General features: G+C 35.9%; 2 protein-coding genes across 3 annotated transcripts; one reads left to right on the forward strand and one right to left on the reverse strand.

Moving 5' to 3' along the window:
- The first annotated feature begins 4,195 nt into the window (after positions 1–4,195).
- LOC133860155 (GRAS family protein RAM1-like) lies at positions 4,196–6,918 on the forward strand. Its single transcript, XM_062295820.1, has 2 exons — positions 4,196–5,107; positions 5,809–6,918. Exons 1-2 carry the CDS (start codon positions 4,196–4,198, stop codon positions 6,916–6,918), a joined length of 2,022 nt encoding a protein of 673 aa, XP_062151804.1.
- Positions 6,919–7,919: 1,001 nt separating this feature from the next.
- Positions 7,920–13,060, reverse strand: LOC133860057 (membrane-anchored ubiquitin-fold protein 3). 2 transcript variants are annotated; one of them, XM_062295694.1, is made up of 4 exons: positions 12,852–13,060; positions 12,192–12,393; positions 9,027–9,197; positions 7,920–8,236 (listed from the first exon to the last, which is right to left on the reverse strand). In XM_062295694.1, exons 2-4 carry the CDS (start codon positions 12,319–12,321, stop codon positions 8,181–8,183), a joined length of 357 nt encoding a protein of 118 aa, XP_062151678.1. In that variant the 5' UTR covers positions 12,322–12,393; positions 12,852–13,060; the 3' UTR covers positions 7,920–8,180. The 2 variants fall into 2 exon arrangements, with proteins under 2 accessions (XP_062151678.1, XP_062151677.1); XM_062295693.1 differs by having other exon boundaries at positions 12,795–13,059.
- Positions 13,061–16,304: the final 3,244 nt, after the last annotated feature.

The following is a 16,304-nucleotide window of genomic DNA, read 5'->3' on the forward strand; positions in this document are numbered from 1 at the left end:
CGCTCTAAGTGCTCCGGACATATGTCAGTTTAATAGATTGGGTTGGAAAGAAAAAACTGTTACAAATTCCTTTAGGGTTTTTAAAATTGGCCCAAGGATTTTGAGAGAATTTTAAGGTTATTATTTGTAGTTAGGGCTAAAAGTCTATCATGTTTTCCTTATTGGCCTAACAAAAGAAAATTTTGGGTAGGCTTCCCAAGTTTTTGACACTCTTGATTTTATTTCCATTGCTGTAGTAGCATCCAGAGATTGATGGGAAGACCTCTTGATATTACCATAAACATTGGCGGTATGCATATATATCTCGGAGCATGATATTGAAAGGACGACTCCCCATATTTCCCAAATATCTTATACTTTTTTATTTTTATTATAATTATTTGTACCAAGCCCAAATAAAAATAAAAAAAATAAAAAATAAAAAATAAAAAAAGATCAGAACCCCTTAGTGTGAAGGCGGTGGCCTAACCAGTGCGGGCTCAATAGGTAGGTGAGTGAGCCCCCGCCCAGTGTCCCAATTTTGCCACAATTTTATAAAGGCCCAAAAAAACCTTTTATACTAAATTTGTCCAAAAAAAAAAGAAAAAGTAAAAAAATGCGAAAAGACTTAGAAAGAAAATATGTACTTAGAAAGAAACTTTTTCAACTACCGCTCATTTTTTATTTAGGCCTCCAAACTATTAATCTTTTACCCAATTTTTTTTAAAAAAATATAAATAAAATAAAGCCATTCATTAGTGTAAGACATTAAAATTGAATTAAAAATATATATACATTAAAGGGATGGCTAGACAACTTCCTCCTGGATTAAATTCATAAGGATCAAAAGACCTATATAGTCTTTTTAAGCATCATAATTATTCTAATCTTCACGAGCATCATAAATCAAATGAACTGCACCATTAGCAAAAAATAAATAAATAAATAAATCCCCTTCAAAAATATCAAAAAATTAAATTTTTGTTGAGGTGGAACATGGTGAAAATCCAGAAAAGCCACCTCTTTAGTCTTTATTATGTTATGGTACTCAACCTTTTGAACAATGAGGACCTTATATACGCTTGTTAGGCGAAGGATCCAACCCAAATAATTGATTGCCATTTAAGTATGCCCGATGTTCACCGGAAAAAAAGGAGACATTCACCACGAGAAAGGAGCAGAGCTACGGGAAGAGTGGAGACCTCTCCGGTATTGGGATAAAAGATGTATACTTGACCGTTCTCGAGATCAAGGCAGACCAAACCGTTGTAGAATCGGAACTTGCCAATGTCAAATCTTTTAAAAGGGATTAGGGAGGGCATTATCGTCCGTTTGGGTGTTGAATTTTTTTGAATTAGAATATTATTCTAATTCACTGCGCAAAATACGAAGTTTTACTTTGTGAGATAAAATTTGAATAAAATATAATTTATTTTTAAAAAAAGTAGAATATTATTCTACATTTTATTCAAACCAAACACACGGGCGGTGCCAACCTTTTTTATTTTGAAGAGTACAAGTTAATTCAAAGAATTATTAGAATTAGGACCACTTCTGGGGAGTTCTTTGTTCTGTTTGCATGCACGTTTCAATTGACCTTTGAAGAGATTAGCTATTCCGGATATATTGATTTACCTTAAAAAAATGGTTGACATTAGGTGATTGGAGTTTTGCACTTAATTATAATATATACATGCAGTACTGCATTGACCAAGTACACATGGAAGGTAGCGTTGGACGTAGCTTTTGCTTTTCATAGTGCCTGGTCCTCGTTCGTTGGGGAGTGTGTGTGGATTCAATGGCGTATCCCATGGCTGGATGATATAATGGCTAGCTTTGACTAACACCATGCTCATCCAAACATGACTTGTCAAAATATGTGACAAGGTTATCAAAGTTCCAACACGATTATTATATTAAGTGAATTATTGGTACAAGCCTCAACTAAAACTCACATTTGAAACTTAGTTTATAAAGAGAACGTGTCCAAAAGTTTATATAAACACGATTAAGATTACACTTAAACTGTATGAAACACTTGGAATCAATCATACGTAACAACTATTATGCATTTCCTTGATCCCACGTCTCTTTTCTTTTCACATTAATACAATTTTGTAGTAATCTCCATCAATGTCCCTTGAAAATATAATTAACTGCAGTGAACGACACAAGAAAACGGATGATAGAGAGGAACATAAGAAGTTGTAGGGAACAAAAGCAAACTGACAGAGTAAAAGTGTAAAAAATGATTGCGTACCTGATGAAGGGTCTAACCATCTTAATATAGGTTGGCCATTCCCGCCTTTCCTTGTTAGGGTTTTGGGGACCTCTGGCTAGATTTTTGTTAAGGGAATCAAATTAGGTTGTTGAGGTCGATCACACATGCAGTAAAGTGTGAATATTCCCTTCCGTGAATATTAGGAGACGTTTCTAGCTAGTGTGAGAAAGCCGTTATCCGACTTGACTTGGGCTTTGTACTGACCTTGGGCCTAACCGTCGGGCCCCTTGTTAATCCTAATTCATTCTGATAGCTCGTCAACCTTCTGGAAGACGAGTCCTTCAGCAAGCATGCATGCTTCACAATTTCTCAAGTAGTGAAAGACTTTTGACTGTATATTAGATTGTGTTTGGGCCTAAAGAACTTTGACATAGGCAGGCGTTATAAGCCTATTAAGGTTAGGTACATACACCAATAGTCTCTCAATTTTTATTTTTATTTTATGAATAGTCTCTCAATTCTTTGACGAACTTATAAATAAGTTCACCCATGAAAATTCCAAGCAGTGAATGACTTTTTCAATATTTAGGCTTTAACGAGAAGTATGACCCGACTCCCGACGGGGTTGAGTACACTAATCTTAATTGTTATAGGCATTTCAACGTATTTTTTTAACTTAATCAAGAATCAACTACGTACGTAAGAAACACCGAGCCTTTTACTGTTATAAGGATAGGTATGTTTAATCTAGGTGAATCCGTAGGTGGTTTGAAGATTAAATGATAAAAACGTGGATATACCAAATCTGCTGGATTTGTCGATCTAGTCCCTGACAATCACATATATTATTTGGAGTTCCTCACAATCACAAATAGAAATGTTTCCATGTTATGAAGAAAGATTTTGTTTGATTAACAAATATGAGAGAGAGAGAGAGAGAGAGAGAGAGAGAGAGAGAGAGAGAGAGAGAGAGAGAGAGAGAGAGAGAGAGTTTTGGAAGGAAATGCCGCCTAATAGGGATAATGGTTGTAGACAAGCACTGCATTCCTTTGGCAAATCCAAGGTCCAGGCGGCGCCACCGACGCCACATCCAACGACTTTGCCAATGTCCCTTGTTTGTCCTTTTTCTTCTTCACTTTCTCACCTCCTAGCCTTCTACTCTTATCGATCTTTACCTCTCTCTCTCTCTCTCTCTCTCTCTCTCTCTCTCTAATCCAAATTTGCCTGATCGATCTATTGCTTGATCTAGCCACTTTTTAACATTTTCCAAGTACCTAATTAATGTTTATAGATAGGGAAAATGCCGCAAGGGATCAAATAATGGGTATTCTTGTTGATGTAAAATTAACAACATTTTTGGTTCTATTAATTTTCTCAATAATTATTGTTAAGGTCCTTTTCACAATAGCCTCGATATTGGGTCCCCTTTTTATCCTTTCACATTATAAAAATACCTTTTTCCGATAGATTTTCTCCCCTCCATCGTTTTACCTTAATCAACTACCTATCCCAGCTTCACAACTAATTAAGTAATGATAATATTTATACTAAACAACAAGAAAAAGATCCCATTTATTCCAACTGCTGCCTTGTTCTCAGATGGGCCGGCCCAAGGAGAGTGGGTCCCAGACAGGCACAGGCCTTCCCAAACTGTTGAAGAAGTGTAGCCTAGACCCTAGATGACAAAAATCATGCCTCTAAAAAACCAGCTACACCCAAGTATAGTAGGACAAGAAATGGAGGTGATTACAAACCTCCAATCACAATCACAATGCGAGTGAAGTTGAGGTTTGTCCTTACTATCTTCCTTTTCTGAAGCCACCAAATAAGAAGGCGAAAAACAGAGGCTCTGCTCTTTCCTTATACCAGCAAGAGCTAGCTCTTGAATAGCTTGAAAGCAATATCTTTCTCCATCTGTTTCAAAGAGCTGAATAATATTGTAGCGAGCGAGAGAGCTTGTTTTTGGCTTCTGGGTAGCTAGCTAGTGAGCCAAAAATGATTAATACCCTTTATGGAAGCGTGGGAACACTCAAGAGTGAAAACTCATGCACAAACGTACCCCCACCAACTTCTCCTAATGAGTCACTAGTCTCAGAATTATCTAAGAAAACCACTACTACTACTACATATACTACAACAACTCCATCCTCTGATTTGGAACAAAACAGCCTAACCCCAACAAGCCTAAATTTACCAAACCTGAAATTCGAGTTGGATATCGGCGACGTTGAAGTGCCATCGCCGACCAGTTCTCTATGGGAGTCTTTTTTCTCCGATCAGTTGGATGGCGATTATATGATTTCGTCGCCGGTGAGGAATTATCCGTCGCCACAACCTTCAACTTACAATTACAATTACAACTATGCCCAGCCGGTAATGCAGGGGCAAAGTACTCTCTCAGGATCCTCTCCTCCACGATTCTCCTCGACCCAGATTGGACCTTTTACCAGCATGCAGAAAGGAAAGGGACAAAGCCCACTTCACAGGGTCTTTAACTCACCAAACAACCAGTATATGAAGCCTGAGAACCTTTCAGTGCTGTCATCCATTGAGGAGTTTTTGGATGATTATGGAAGACATGAGTATGAATACCCGACGGCGACAAAGCTGTCCGGTATTGGAAGCTCGTCGCATTATGATATGCCAACCATGGTTCCGGCAGTGGACGGGTTTTGCGGTTCTGTTCACGAAACATCGACTCCGGGCGGTCCTCAACCGACCCCAGATTGCGATATTTATGATCAAATGGGCATTATTGCAAGTGCACCATTATCACAACAGTTGCAACTAGAGCGCATGCAAGAGAAGCAACTACAGCAGAAGCAGCCACAGCAACAAACAGCAGAACAACAACACCAGAACCTCAACCATAGCTTGATGGTGCCTCTTCCTATTGGCTCTGAGCAGGTGAATATGATATCTATTCGCTCATCAAACATCACTTTCTGCGTGATGTTTTGGCACTTTAATTTCACAATTATATTCTTAAAAGTTTAAAAAGTTACAAGATTGAATTTCCATCTTTTTTAGTTTGTAATGTTACCCGATCTTCCATTAATATTTATTGAAACTGTTGGGTGGTCTTGGGCTCGATCTCTCAATTCCAAAAGCTAGTTCATGCGGTGAGGGTTTTCTTTACACTTATAAACTGACCACCTAACCCCTTCCAAACACTGATGTGGCATAAATCTCAACAATTTCTCCCCTCACATATCGGGCTTGGATCGGCTAACATCAACCCCTTTCACGGATTGGTTTGAGATTTGTTGTAACTTGAACTTTGATATTAGTATTGGGTGGTTTTAGGCATCTCTCAACCTTAAAAGCTAGTTCATGAGGTGAGGTTTTTCCTCACACTTATAAACTAACCACACATCCCCTTTCACAACTGGGATAAATCCCAACAGAAACATCTTTAAATAATTTAGCATGCACGTTGAATTTTAAACCTTTGATTCATTGAAAGAGACATATACATACCACTTGATTGAATAATTTTGGCATACTTGTTTAATTTGGCTCCATGGACTTTTCAGGAGATCACCCCGATCACCGCTTAAGAAAGTTGCTTTCTTTCCAATCTTAAACTGCATGATCTGTTTCCACAGGAACATGATAGTGGCCTTCAGCTAGTGCACCTCCTTCTAGCTTGTGCTGAAGCAGTTGCCAAAGAAGACTACATGTTGGCAAGGAGATACCTCCACCATCTCAACCGGGTTGTCACGGCTCTCGGCGACTCCATGCAGCGGGTAGCCTCCTGCTTCACTGAAGCCCTGAGCGCAAGACTAGCTGCCACGCTTACCAGTACCACCAAACCAACTAGAAATCCTTTCCCACCAAACTCACTAGAAGTCCTCAAGATCTACCAAATCGTCTATCAGGCTTGCCCTTATATAAAATTCGCTCACTTCACCGCTAATCAGGCTATATTTGAGGCATTTGAAGCCGAAGAACGTGTCCATGTTATAGATTTGGATATTCTTCAAGGCTACCAGTGGCCAGCTTTCATGCAAGCCCTAGCTGCACGACCTGGTGAGGCTCCGTTTCTCCGGATAACGGGTGTCGGGAGCTCCATAGAGTCCGTGAGGGAGACCGGTAGGTGTTTGACCGAGTTAGCTCACTCCCTTCACATTCCCTTCGAATTCCACCCAGTGGGTGAGCAACTAGAAGACCTTAAACCCCACATGTTTAACCGACGAGTTGGTGAAGCCCTAGCGGTGAATTCTGTCAATCGTCTCCATCGTGTGCCTGGCAATTGTCTTGGGAACTTACTTGCAATGATCCGAGACCAAGCTCCCAACATTGTAACCCTAGTGGAACAAGAGGCGAGCCATAATGGCCCATACTTTCTTGGTAGGTTTCTTGAGGCACTGCACTATTACTCGGCCATCTTCGACTCGTTGGCCGCAACGTTCCCGGCAAACTCGGCGCAGAGAGCCAAGGTGGAGCAGTACATATTCGCGCCCGAGATACGCAACATAGTGGCGTGTGAGGGGGCCGAGAGGATAGAAAGGCATGAGAGGTTGGAGAAGTGGAGGAAGATAATGGAAGGGAAAGGATTCAAGGGGGTGCCGCTGAGTGCCAACGCGGTGACCCAGTCCAAGATATTGCTGGGTTTGTATTCCTGTGATGGGTATAGGTTGACGGAGGACACGGGATGCTTGCTTTTGGGGTGGCAGGATAGGGCGCTTATTGCAGCTTCTGCATGGCGATGCTGATCGATCATCTTTTGCTTTTACGTGCATGTATTTTGGGGCTTTTGTTTGATGTTAGACTTCTTTTATGTCATTTCTCCATGTAAGACAATGCAAAAGATCAGAACAACAAAAATGCCAAAGAAAGGGGGGAGAAAAATCGAGGAGGAAAAGAAGGGTATGTAGACAATGACCTTAGGGATTGCGTACGTCGATATTTATTTATTTATTTATTTATGTTGAATAATTAAGAAAAATAAATTATTTTATTGCACAGAGGCTCCATCAAGAGTGATTCCCGTCCAAGAAGTTGTCCTTACCCCTGGACCCTACGCTTATTATTGGTGGCCGGTAAGATATCTAAAGAAATCTTTATCCTTTATTTTCTTGGTGTCTTTTAGATTCTTCAGTGAATATTGTGAATGCTTTTTAGCTTTGCAAATTATTGGCCCCACCTGAAATTGAAATTTATGAGGCCCAAACCCATACCAAAGTTTTTGGCTCAAATTTTTATTTTATAACTATCCAATAATATCAACAGGACAATTCCAACTATATATATATATTAGTAATGGCTGATTGATTAAGCCTATCACTTTAACATTGTAGAATAATAATAGAATAAAAATGTAATTTCTAACATTACTCGTTAATAAAATGATTTTTAAGTAAAAAATTTAATGTCAATTTAATTAGTTAATGACTACCTTATCAAGGATACACTCTTAATTGTGTCACCAATTATAGACTATAAAGTCAATCTGTAAAAAGATATTAGTAAAAGCTGTAGCACCAAGCATTTTCCTGGCAAAAGTTCAAGTACACCCAAGCATCTTACTTCATTTGATTTTTGGCCATACTTCGTGCCCCTCTTGGAGCCACATTTTCTAGACATTTCTTTCACTCCGACATTTGCGGGCCAAACAGGCAAATGCATGATAGGAACAAAAAGGGAGCAGCCAAAAACAGTCCACAATTTGTCAACCTGAGCATGCATGTCAACTGCTGCAAAATCAGGGGCATCCTTTTGTGAAACACATCAAGGCTTTTATATATGTTAATTGAATAATATGTAAGACTGCAGCTACCAAAATACATCAAACACCCATTTTTTTATAAAATGCAAATACATCATCACCGACAGGCACTGTTACACAAGAATGCCTTCCAACAAACATGTAACAATGAGGGATGGGACTCTCACAAATTATTGTCTTTCCGCGGCTACTCTTCTCCATGGCCTGGGAGGTCCCAAGAATCCCAAGGCAGCCTCACAAGCTTAACGCTTACAATATGGAACATGAACAAATATTTTTCCTTGGGGCCTCATCAACCTTCTTCTCTGTTCAGACAAATAAACAAACAACTTTCAGCATATACTACGAAAACACAAATAGTCTTATCAAATTTTTCTAATATGCATTGATACAATATGCAGATTAGGATTTGAATATCCAACTTAATGTTCGTAGAAATGCACTCACCACATAAATCACAGAGAGGGTGCTTGTAGTACTCATCACCACTAGTTAGTTAACTACAATGCATACTAACAACTTTGATGCTGACAATGAAGACAAAATACAAGAACAACCCAAAAAATAAGGCACCTCAAAACTCCCGGAAATTCCAGAAATCATTTTGGTGCATATTTATATGGGGGAAAAAATTAAGGGGAAAAAAAAAAACGAATTCATTACTTTACAGGCTAAAAAATAGGAATCAAATCAATCAATCACATGTGATCTTCCAACTTGTGCCCTGCATGTATCACCAACATACCCATATGAGAATGCCTTAGTGTAATGATTCTCTACTGCGAGGGTACAACCAGATCACAAGGAGGGAACACCCATTTAAAGAATTAGAAAAGAACATCCATGATACCAACTCTGCTTAGAAAGTATCATGGAAGGACAAAGAAGAAAATCAATTTATATTGCAACAAAAAAAGAGAGTGGGGATTAACTTTAAAAAATGTTATGCATGCATAAGGCCCACAACTAAAAAAAAATCATTCTTTGATAAGTGTATCATTCAGCAGCCAAATTCTCAGTATTAATAATTGTAGCAAAATAGCATGAAGCACAAACACAGGAAATTATAGAACATGCATAAATGAAGAAATCTACCTGTTTTAGCTTTTGCTAAAGATGGCTGTACAACAGCATGCATGGTGATAACCCCTCTTGGAAGCTCACCAAAAGGTACTCTACACTGGCCAACAGTCTTGTTGTTTTCCAATACTTTCCCAGCATTTATCAGTTTTATGTCATTAGCTCCCTTCGGCACAATTTTCTTATCTAAGACAAACCAGAACATAAGGTCCAGTGTTAAAAGTGAAAAAAAGATTTCCAAAATAATGAGCAAAAATAAAGAGAGGAAGAGAACAAGTTGGTACTCAAACTATAATGTGTTGTCAAAATGCCCTTATGTTACTTTCTTGCTTCACAATATGATAATACAAAGCCAAAGAAAGTAAAAGCAGAAACTGGTCCACAGAAGGGAACCAATCGCGGCTTTTATTTACTGGAGACCATTAACAATTGATGCAATGAGCAAATAATAAGCACAAGGCGGCAGGAAAATCACCAACATACATTTAGAAACATAGTTTGATTAAGAAAAGAAAAGAGGAAGAGGGTGGGGGTGGAAGTGGAAGTGGAAGTGAAGAAGCACAGAGTTGAACCATACACAACTGCTTAAATATGTGACTCACAAAAGTGGGAATAAAAAATTTACAAGTGATCAAGGCATGATACCTTGTCGGTTAATTGCTAAATTGTGCTTTGTCACTATTCTGCTAGTCTTTGTTACGTCAAATAACATCCATTTGAAACAAGAGAAATGCTTACTACGCAATATTTTCAACCCAAAAAGAACTCTGGCCAGAACTGTATTCACACCCATAGTGAGCCAGACACATGGTTTCAACAGTGCAATAACATGTCCTAAGCCACACCTTACCAGTCGGCTTTCCTTGACAATACATGGCACATCTGGTGCTTATACCATAAAACTTGACATTGCAGAGGCCAACCCCTTGGTAAAAATCAATTAGATTGAACACCTGATTCTCTAGTTTTTTTTTTTAATAGGTAGAATACTACATATTGATTCTAATTGGGATCTACCTAGCATTGCTGACTGCAACTAGTAAAATGGAAATAAGAATGGATAGCTTAATTTGAAGAACCATGCTCAGGATTATCAAATTAGAAGTTATATCATATAGTAAGTGCCCTAACTTCTTTTGGATATTAAACTACCGAGTCACCAGAATTAACATTTTATTTTGCTTAAATACATAAATTATACATATGCTAGAAAAAAGGAGCAAATCTAGGTGGCAAGGATATATAATTAACTAGTGTCATGGTCCCAAAATAACCTTGAAGCCACTAAAGACTCCTCAAATATAGCCTATATGAATGCTTGAGGTGACAGAATATGCAACACGCTTCACCGATGCAATACCCATTTAAAGCTACCACATAATCCCCCAAGTCTCGATGTTTTTCATGTAAATGGGATATTGCAGTCCCTGCATTAATCAAGCCAAAATATTCTGCTGGCTGAGTCCTTAAGGTCTTTGAGTTCCAAACCTGGTGTTTGACAGAAACAGAGGACTAACATTGTATGGTTAATGAGTCCAACTGACGAAGTTTACAGGGCAGAAAGAAATATGACCACACAGTTGCAGACACCAGCTGTCAGACTAAAATTTTCAATCTGTCTGAATTTCATGTTGATAACCAATACAAATCTGAACTCTGGGATTATGTACACGATTCGCCAAAACAGATATATAGAAATATACCATACAGTAGTGGGTATCAAATATACTGCATGTCCAACTAAAACGCTTACATACCCAGAAAGCAAACAAGGCGACAACTTAGGCACCTAATGTTCTTTCACCTAGGCATCCCCAAGACACAAAAACATGGCTTGGCCTCAATTGCCTACCAAACAACCACTTAGATTACTATTCTGAATCTAGCATAGTCATCAAACTTAAGCAGGATAGTGTCCATCATAACATTCATATATTGGAAGTTCATATGTAAGAACCACCCAATAAAATAACACGCATTCAAAGTTTGTCATCATTCTTTTTTATGATATATTATCAGTCAAAGCAACTTAATCTATTGAAGGATCACAATCTAGAGGAACATAATAATGAAACAGTTAAAGCAATTTAATATCTAAAGATGAAAAGGCAAAGCGCAGCACTCTTACACTCTAATGTATAACAAATAATATGAAGTGTAAAGCAATAGAAGCCAATGCAACCTTTCAAGTCCACATTCTGACTCATGTAACCCAGAAACTTTCCCCTTTACTCAAAAACAAAAATGACAGTCATTGCCTAGCTGACTCAAGAATTGTTGTTGCCCCGTCAGTCAAAATGGGAGATCCATGATGAATAAATAGAATTTTTAACTTAAAATGTACTCAAGTTATTAATCTTGAATTGTTGATCCCTATCAAGTAAAACGTGCAACAAATTTATATCAAAACAGGTTTTGGGTGCTTTTGATTTTTTTTTAATAAGATATGTCATATGAAAGCAAGAGAGATGAGAATGAACTGCAATCAGACGAAAGGGGGGAGAGCTAAATGAAATAAAATTTTCAAGTCAATATGCCGTTAAAGCTAAATATGTTTGAGCATCAAAATCAATGATGAGTGATGATGCACAAGAATCCATCTTGAGGGCAATATAGCCCGGTAACCTAATTTGTCTCATAAGAAGCACTATCATTCAACTACAATCAAGCTTTGGGTGCCCACTGAAACACACCACAAATAGAAATGTTTGTATGTTTGTCATAATCTCCCTCCACATAGCATGGAAAGCACATTAGGAATCTGATGCCTCAGATACGTGTACCTTGAAATGCCTGTTAGTAATACCTATTTCAAGAAACTAGTCAGCATAAAAAATTGGCCCCTGAAGGCCATGCCACATCACCAAAAATATCCACAAAAAGCTAATACATAAGACAACAGCTAAATTTATAATCATGTGACCCTGCCAGAAACAAGAAAAGTCCCAAAGAAGCTCATGCACACATAAACGCAGATCATAACTTTCAGCAAGCACACTTCCTCAAACTTCAATCAACCGAAATACCTACTAAACACAAATGCCAATCAAATGAACTTTGTATCCTCCAAACTTCCAAAGTGCTATACATTAGAAATACAAACAACTAAAATTAAAACAGAAACAAGCAGAAGCAATTGTTCAAACTAATTGCAAAGCACACAACGTCGAACTCTCTGACCTTTTGGCCACTCAGCGACGATTCTCTCCTTGACCGTTGCAACAGTTGAGGCCGGCGAGTAGCGGAAGGGGCCGATATCTGATCCATCGTAGATTCGGAACTTGAGCTCAACCAGGTCCTCCTCCGGCATTTGAGCTCTTTAACCAATTAAATGTCAACGTTTCAAATCACCACCCTCCCGCCACAAGAATCCCCTACAAGCCTACACCCAAATCATACAAGTAAATTCCCCGTTTGGCTCCTCGGAAAATGCAGGCAAGTATTAGAAAAAGAAAGTTCTAATCTCAAACACGCATTATTAGAACTTCAAAAACGAAATCTAAACACATAATATTATCCATAAAAAGATTTAATACAACCAATTCGCTCGGCAGAGTTCAGTACAGTACTCAATTATTCAAAAAAAAAAAAAATGAACAGTCCAAATATTCTGGACATTTCTTTTCTTGAATTTTCCCGGCAACCAAACAGAACAATTGACAAACAAGCATAATTGTGCAAGTGGATGAAACCGGTACAATCACTTTCAATTATTGGATTAACCAGAAATACAAGAACAACATATACACACACACACACATATATATATATACATAGAAGTACCTGGAATGAGATTAAAGAATCGATAGCTTTGATTTCTCTAGGGTTTACGAGAGAGACCTGAGAGATTCGAGGAAGCCAAGTTGATTCCGAAGATAAATATGGAAACCCTAGACCCGATCTTGACGGGTTGAGCTTCTTTGGTTTCTTATGGAAGTTAAATTTGGTGTGATTCTATTAGGCTAATTTCTTTGCCTTTTTATTCTTCTTTGGGTTTCCTTTTCGCCTTTCCCCTTAAGCCGAGTCGAGAGAAAAAGAGAGTGAGATTTGGACAACAATTCTTGTCAGTAAATGGTGTGTACTTGTACTTTCTCCGTATTAACTTCTTTGGCTTTTTTATTAATCTTTAAAGAGGAGTGCTGTAAGTTCCACTGTCTTTACGTTGCACTAAAAATTATTATTACTTACAAAAATAAATAAATAAAAATTATTATAAAATGAAATAATAAAAGAAACAGATTTTTAAGAAATTTTTTTTACGAGAAGTATAAATTATTTAAATAGTATGTATTTTTTATATGTTTTTTCAATAATATTAATAAAAAATATATATTTATCACATATTTAAATGATGCATATTCTTTTTATATATAAATTATAAAAAAAAAATTTACAAATTAATTTGTAAAAAATTTCTGCCCGCCTCCTCTACCATTCCCTTCGCATCTAGATAGACAAAACGTCAATCATCTTACCCCATTGTTCTCCTCCAATGAAAAGATAGCTCACTCGACTACTTTCAAACCACAATAAAACAAGGGAAATGCTACAATAGCTTGTACAATCACCCCTAATATAAGGGTGGCTCACGTAGCCAGTCCTCCTCAGAGGCCAGAGCACAGGGACGTCAGAAGAATGTGACAATATGAATTTCTTTTTTAAAAAAATTATATTTATTATCATTAATTTTGTAATCATAATTTTAAAATTTAAAAAATGTTAATTTAGTATATATATATATATATATATATATATATATTTTTTTTCTTTTAATTTCAAATATCTGTTAGAATTTTTCATTAAATTCTGTCAAAATTTTTAAAATATCTCTATTTTTAAAAAAAAAAAATTATATATTAAAAAAAAAAAATCAAAGATTCAAGTATTTATATTTTACAAATTTCATTAAATCCTTACCAATACCAAAATTTTTGCAACTTTTTCCTAAAAAAATAGTATTTTAAGAATTTTGACACCATTTTGTTATGATTTAATTGAAAATTCTAACGGAACGGTGAAATTAAAAAATAAAATATAAAATATTGATACACTAAATTGACATTTTTTAAAGTTTAAATGTAATGATTGTAAAAGTAATGAAAGATCAGGGGTAGTAAGTTAAATTTTTTTTTTTTTTTTTTAACATGGTTAGACACTTAGACCAATAAAATTGCACTGGGTTTAATAGTGTTTTTTTTTTTAAAAATATATATATATATATATATATATATATATTCATGAATAAATTACTTGAGTTAAAGATCCATAAACCAAATTGACACTTGGACTTTAAAATTAGGACCCAAGTATAATTTGTAAGTAATTTATTACAAATTATATTAAAAATTAGCCTTTAAAAGTGACATAGGACCTTATTACATGAGAAACAAATGTTTTTTAATAGCTTAAATGAGACTTAAATGATTTTAGAGGATTTTGGTTTGTAAATATGTGTCCTTTTTTGGAATTGTGATAAGGACTACAAGGTGGTGGCTGCCGCGTGGGGAAAAATGAGCGAATTGCTCATTCCTTTCTGTTACATATTGACCAAAAGTCAAATTGGGAGGATTAACCGATTAAGCGTCGGCGAGACAACCGGACCGTGACTAATGCTCACTCAAATTTAGCTGCGCGTGGTATTTGTTGAGCTCAGGTGCACTTGGGGATGGGGCAACTACCATATACTGTACTCTATTACTGGCGGCTTATTGGTAATTTAATAATGGTTTATTGGAAATAAGTCCTACCTATTTCCAGCCTTTTTTGTTTTAAGGCTAATTTTATGTGTTTTTATATAAAATATATGGGGTATTACAATACTATATTTTTTACAAACTAACCTAATAATTAATAATTTATAAAATGATTAATAGTTTATGGTTGGCAAGTGACCCACTAATTAATTAATTTAACAAGTCATTATTTTTAATTATTTTGCCAATTATGAACTCAAGGACAAAATTAAATAAAGGATCAAGCTCAATTTTAAAGGGATTTAAGTCTAATTTTTAAGCTTTTATATATATATTGTCAAAATTTTAATAATTCTGTCAGCACTCTTTTTACAGAAAAGGATAAAATGTATTAAAATGTCTATAAAATTAAAATTTTTAAAAAGAAAAAAAAAAGGAACTGTCAGATCTATCAATCTATCAATTGACTTTATCCGGAAATATAGAAAATAATAGGAATCTTTTAATGACGAGTATGGCCCAAATAAAGGAGTCCACCAATAAAGAGAAAAAAAAAAAGTTTCAGTACAAGAAAATAAAACGAGAGGAATCAACTTTAGAAGGAAAGAAATCTATGGAAGCACCCAAGTCCATCGACTTATATATCCAAAAATAAATAATAATAATAATAATAACTAATAGAATATTTTTCTGAGTGAAGAGCATCGCCTAATTGCCCAAATAGAAATAAAGAGAAAAGAATCAACCAATGAAGTGAGAACATGTGATTGAGTAAAAGGAATCAACTTGAAAAGAAGGGAAATTCATGGGGGGGGGGTTAGGTACAATTTTTTATTTTTTATTTTAATTTTAAAGTTGATATGATTTAAAATCACGATTCAATACTGATTATTCGTAAATCTAATGATAATTTTAAGAACCACATCAATTTGTCTCTAAGAGGTAATTCAATCGGCTGGGGACCACACCTCATAAGGCGGAGGTCACTAATTCGAATCCCCTCTTCTCTCTCTTGTGCGGACATGTCAAAAAAAAAACCACATCAATTTTTTTTTTTTTTTAAAAAAAAAGTCTTTAGCATTACTATAGGGGAAGGGAAAGAGTTGGAGGCACGGATGTCTGTCTTTCTTAAAATCCTTTTAAAAATAATGCAAAGGTTTAAAATGACTTTTTTATTATTATTATTTTAAAGAAATGCTATTTAGCATTATTCTATGCTCCTAGCATTCTCAGTATATTTGGCATGTCTAATCTTTGCAATTTTTTTTTATTAATATTTATCTAATGACGGATTAAATACGCCACGTTAGCTGAAAATGCTAACAAAAAAAAATACTAAATAGTATATCTCTTTATTTTAATATTTATCTATGAATTGGGACGGAATCATAAATTTTCATTTGGAGACCAAAACATAAATAAACCGTTAGGTTTAATTTTGTTTGGGACCAAGTCTAATTTTTAGGTCAATATATTATAGGGATTAGGTGTCAATTTTAATTTTGATAGGGACAAGTCTAATTTTTAGGTCTCTATGTAATAAAAAAAAAAAAAAAACAATAATTGATAGGGATTATGCTTTCTAATATCAAATATGCTT

The sequence above is a fragment of the Alnus glutinosa genome, chromosome 2 (genome assembly GCF_958979055.1).
Source record: "Alnus glutinosa chromosome 2, dhAlnGlut1.1, whole genome shotgun sequence".
In the NCBI taxonomy this organism is placed as follows: Eukaryota; Viridiplantae; Streptophyta; class Magnoliopsida; order Fagales; family Betulaceae; genus Alnus; species Alnus glutinosa.

Coding starts and splice junctions, on each gene's coding strand:
- LOC133860155 (XM_062295820.1), top strand. CDS start 4,196: ATGATTAATACCCTTTATGGAAGCGTGGGAACACTCAAGAGTGAAAAC. Junction 5,108..5,808: donor TTCCTATTGGCTCTGAGCAG/GTGAATATGATA, acceptor CTGTTTCCACAG/GAACATGATAGTGGCCTTCA.
- LOC133860057 (XM_062295694.1), bottom strand. CDS start 12,321: ATGCCGGAGGAGGACCTGGTTGAGCTCAAGTTCCGAATCTACGATGGA. Junction 9,198..12,191: donor CGTCGCTGAGTGGCCAAAAG/GTCAGAGAGTTC, acceptor GGTTTGTCTTAG/ATAAGAAAATTGTGCCGAAG. Junction 8,237..9,026: donor TTTAGCAAAAGCTAAAACAG/GTAGATTTCTTC, acceptor TTGTCTGAACAG/AGAAGAAGGTTGATGAGGCC.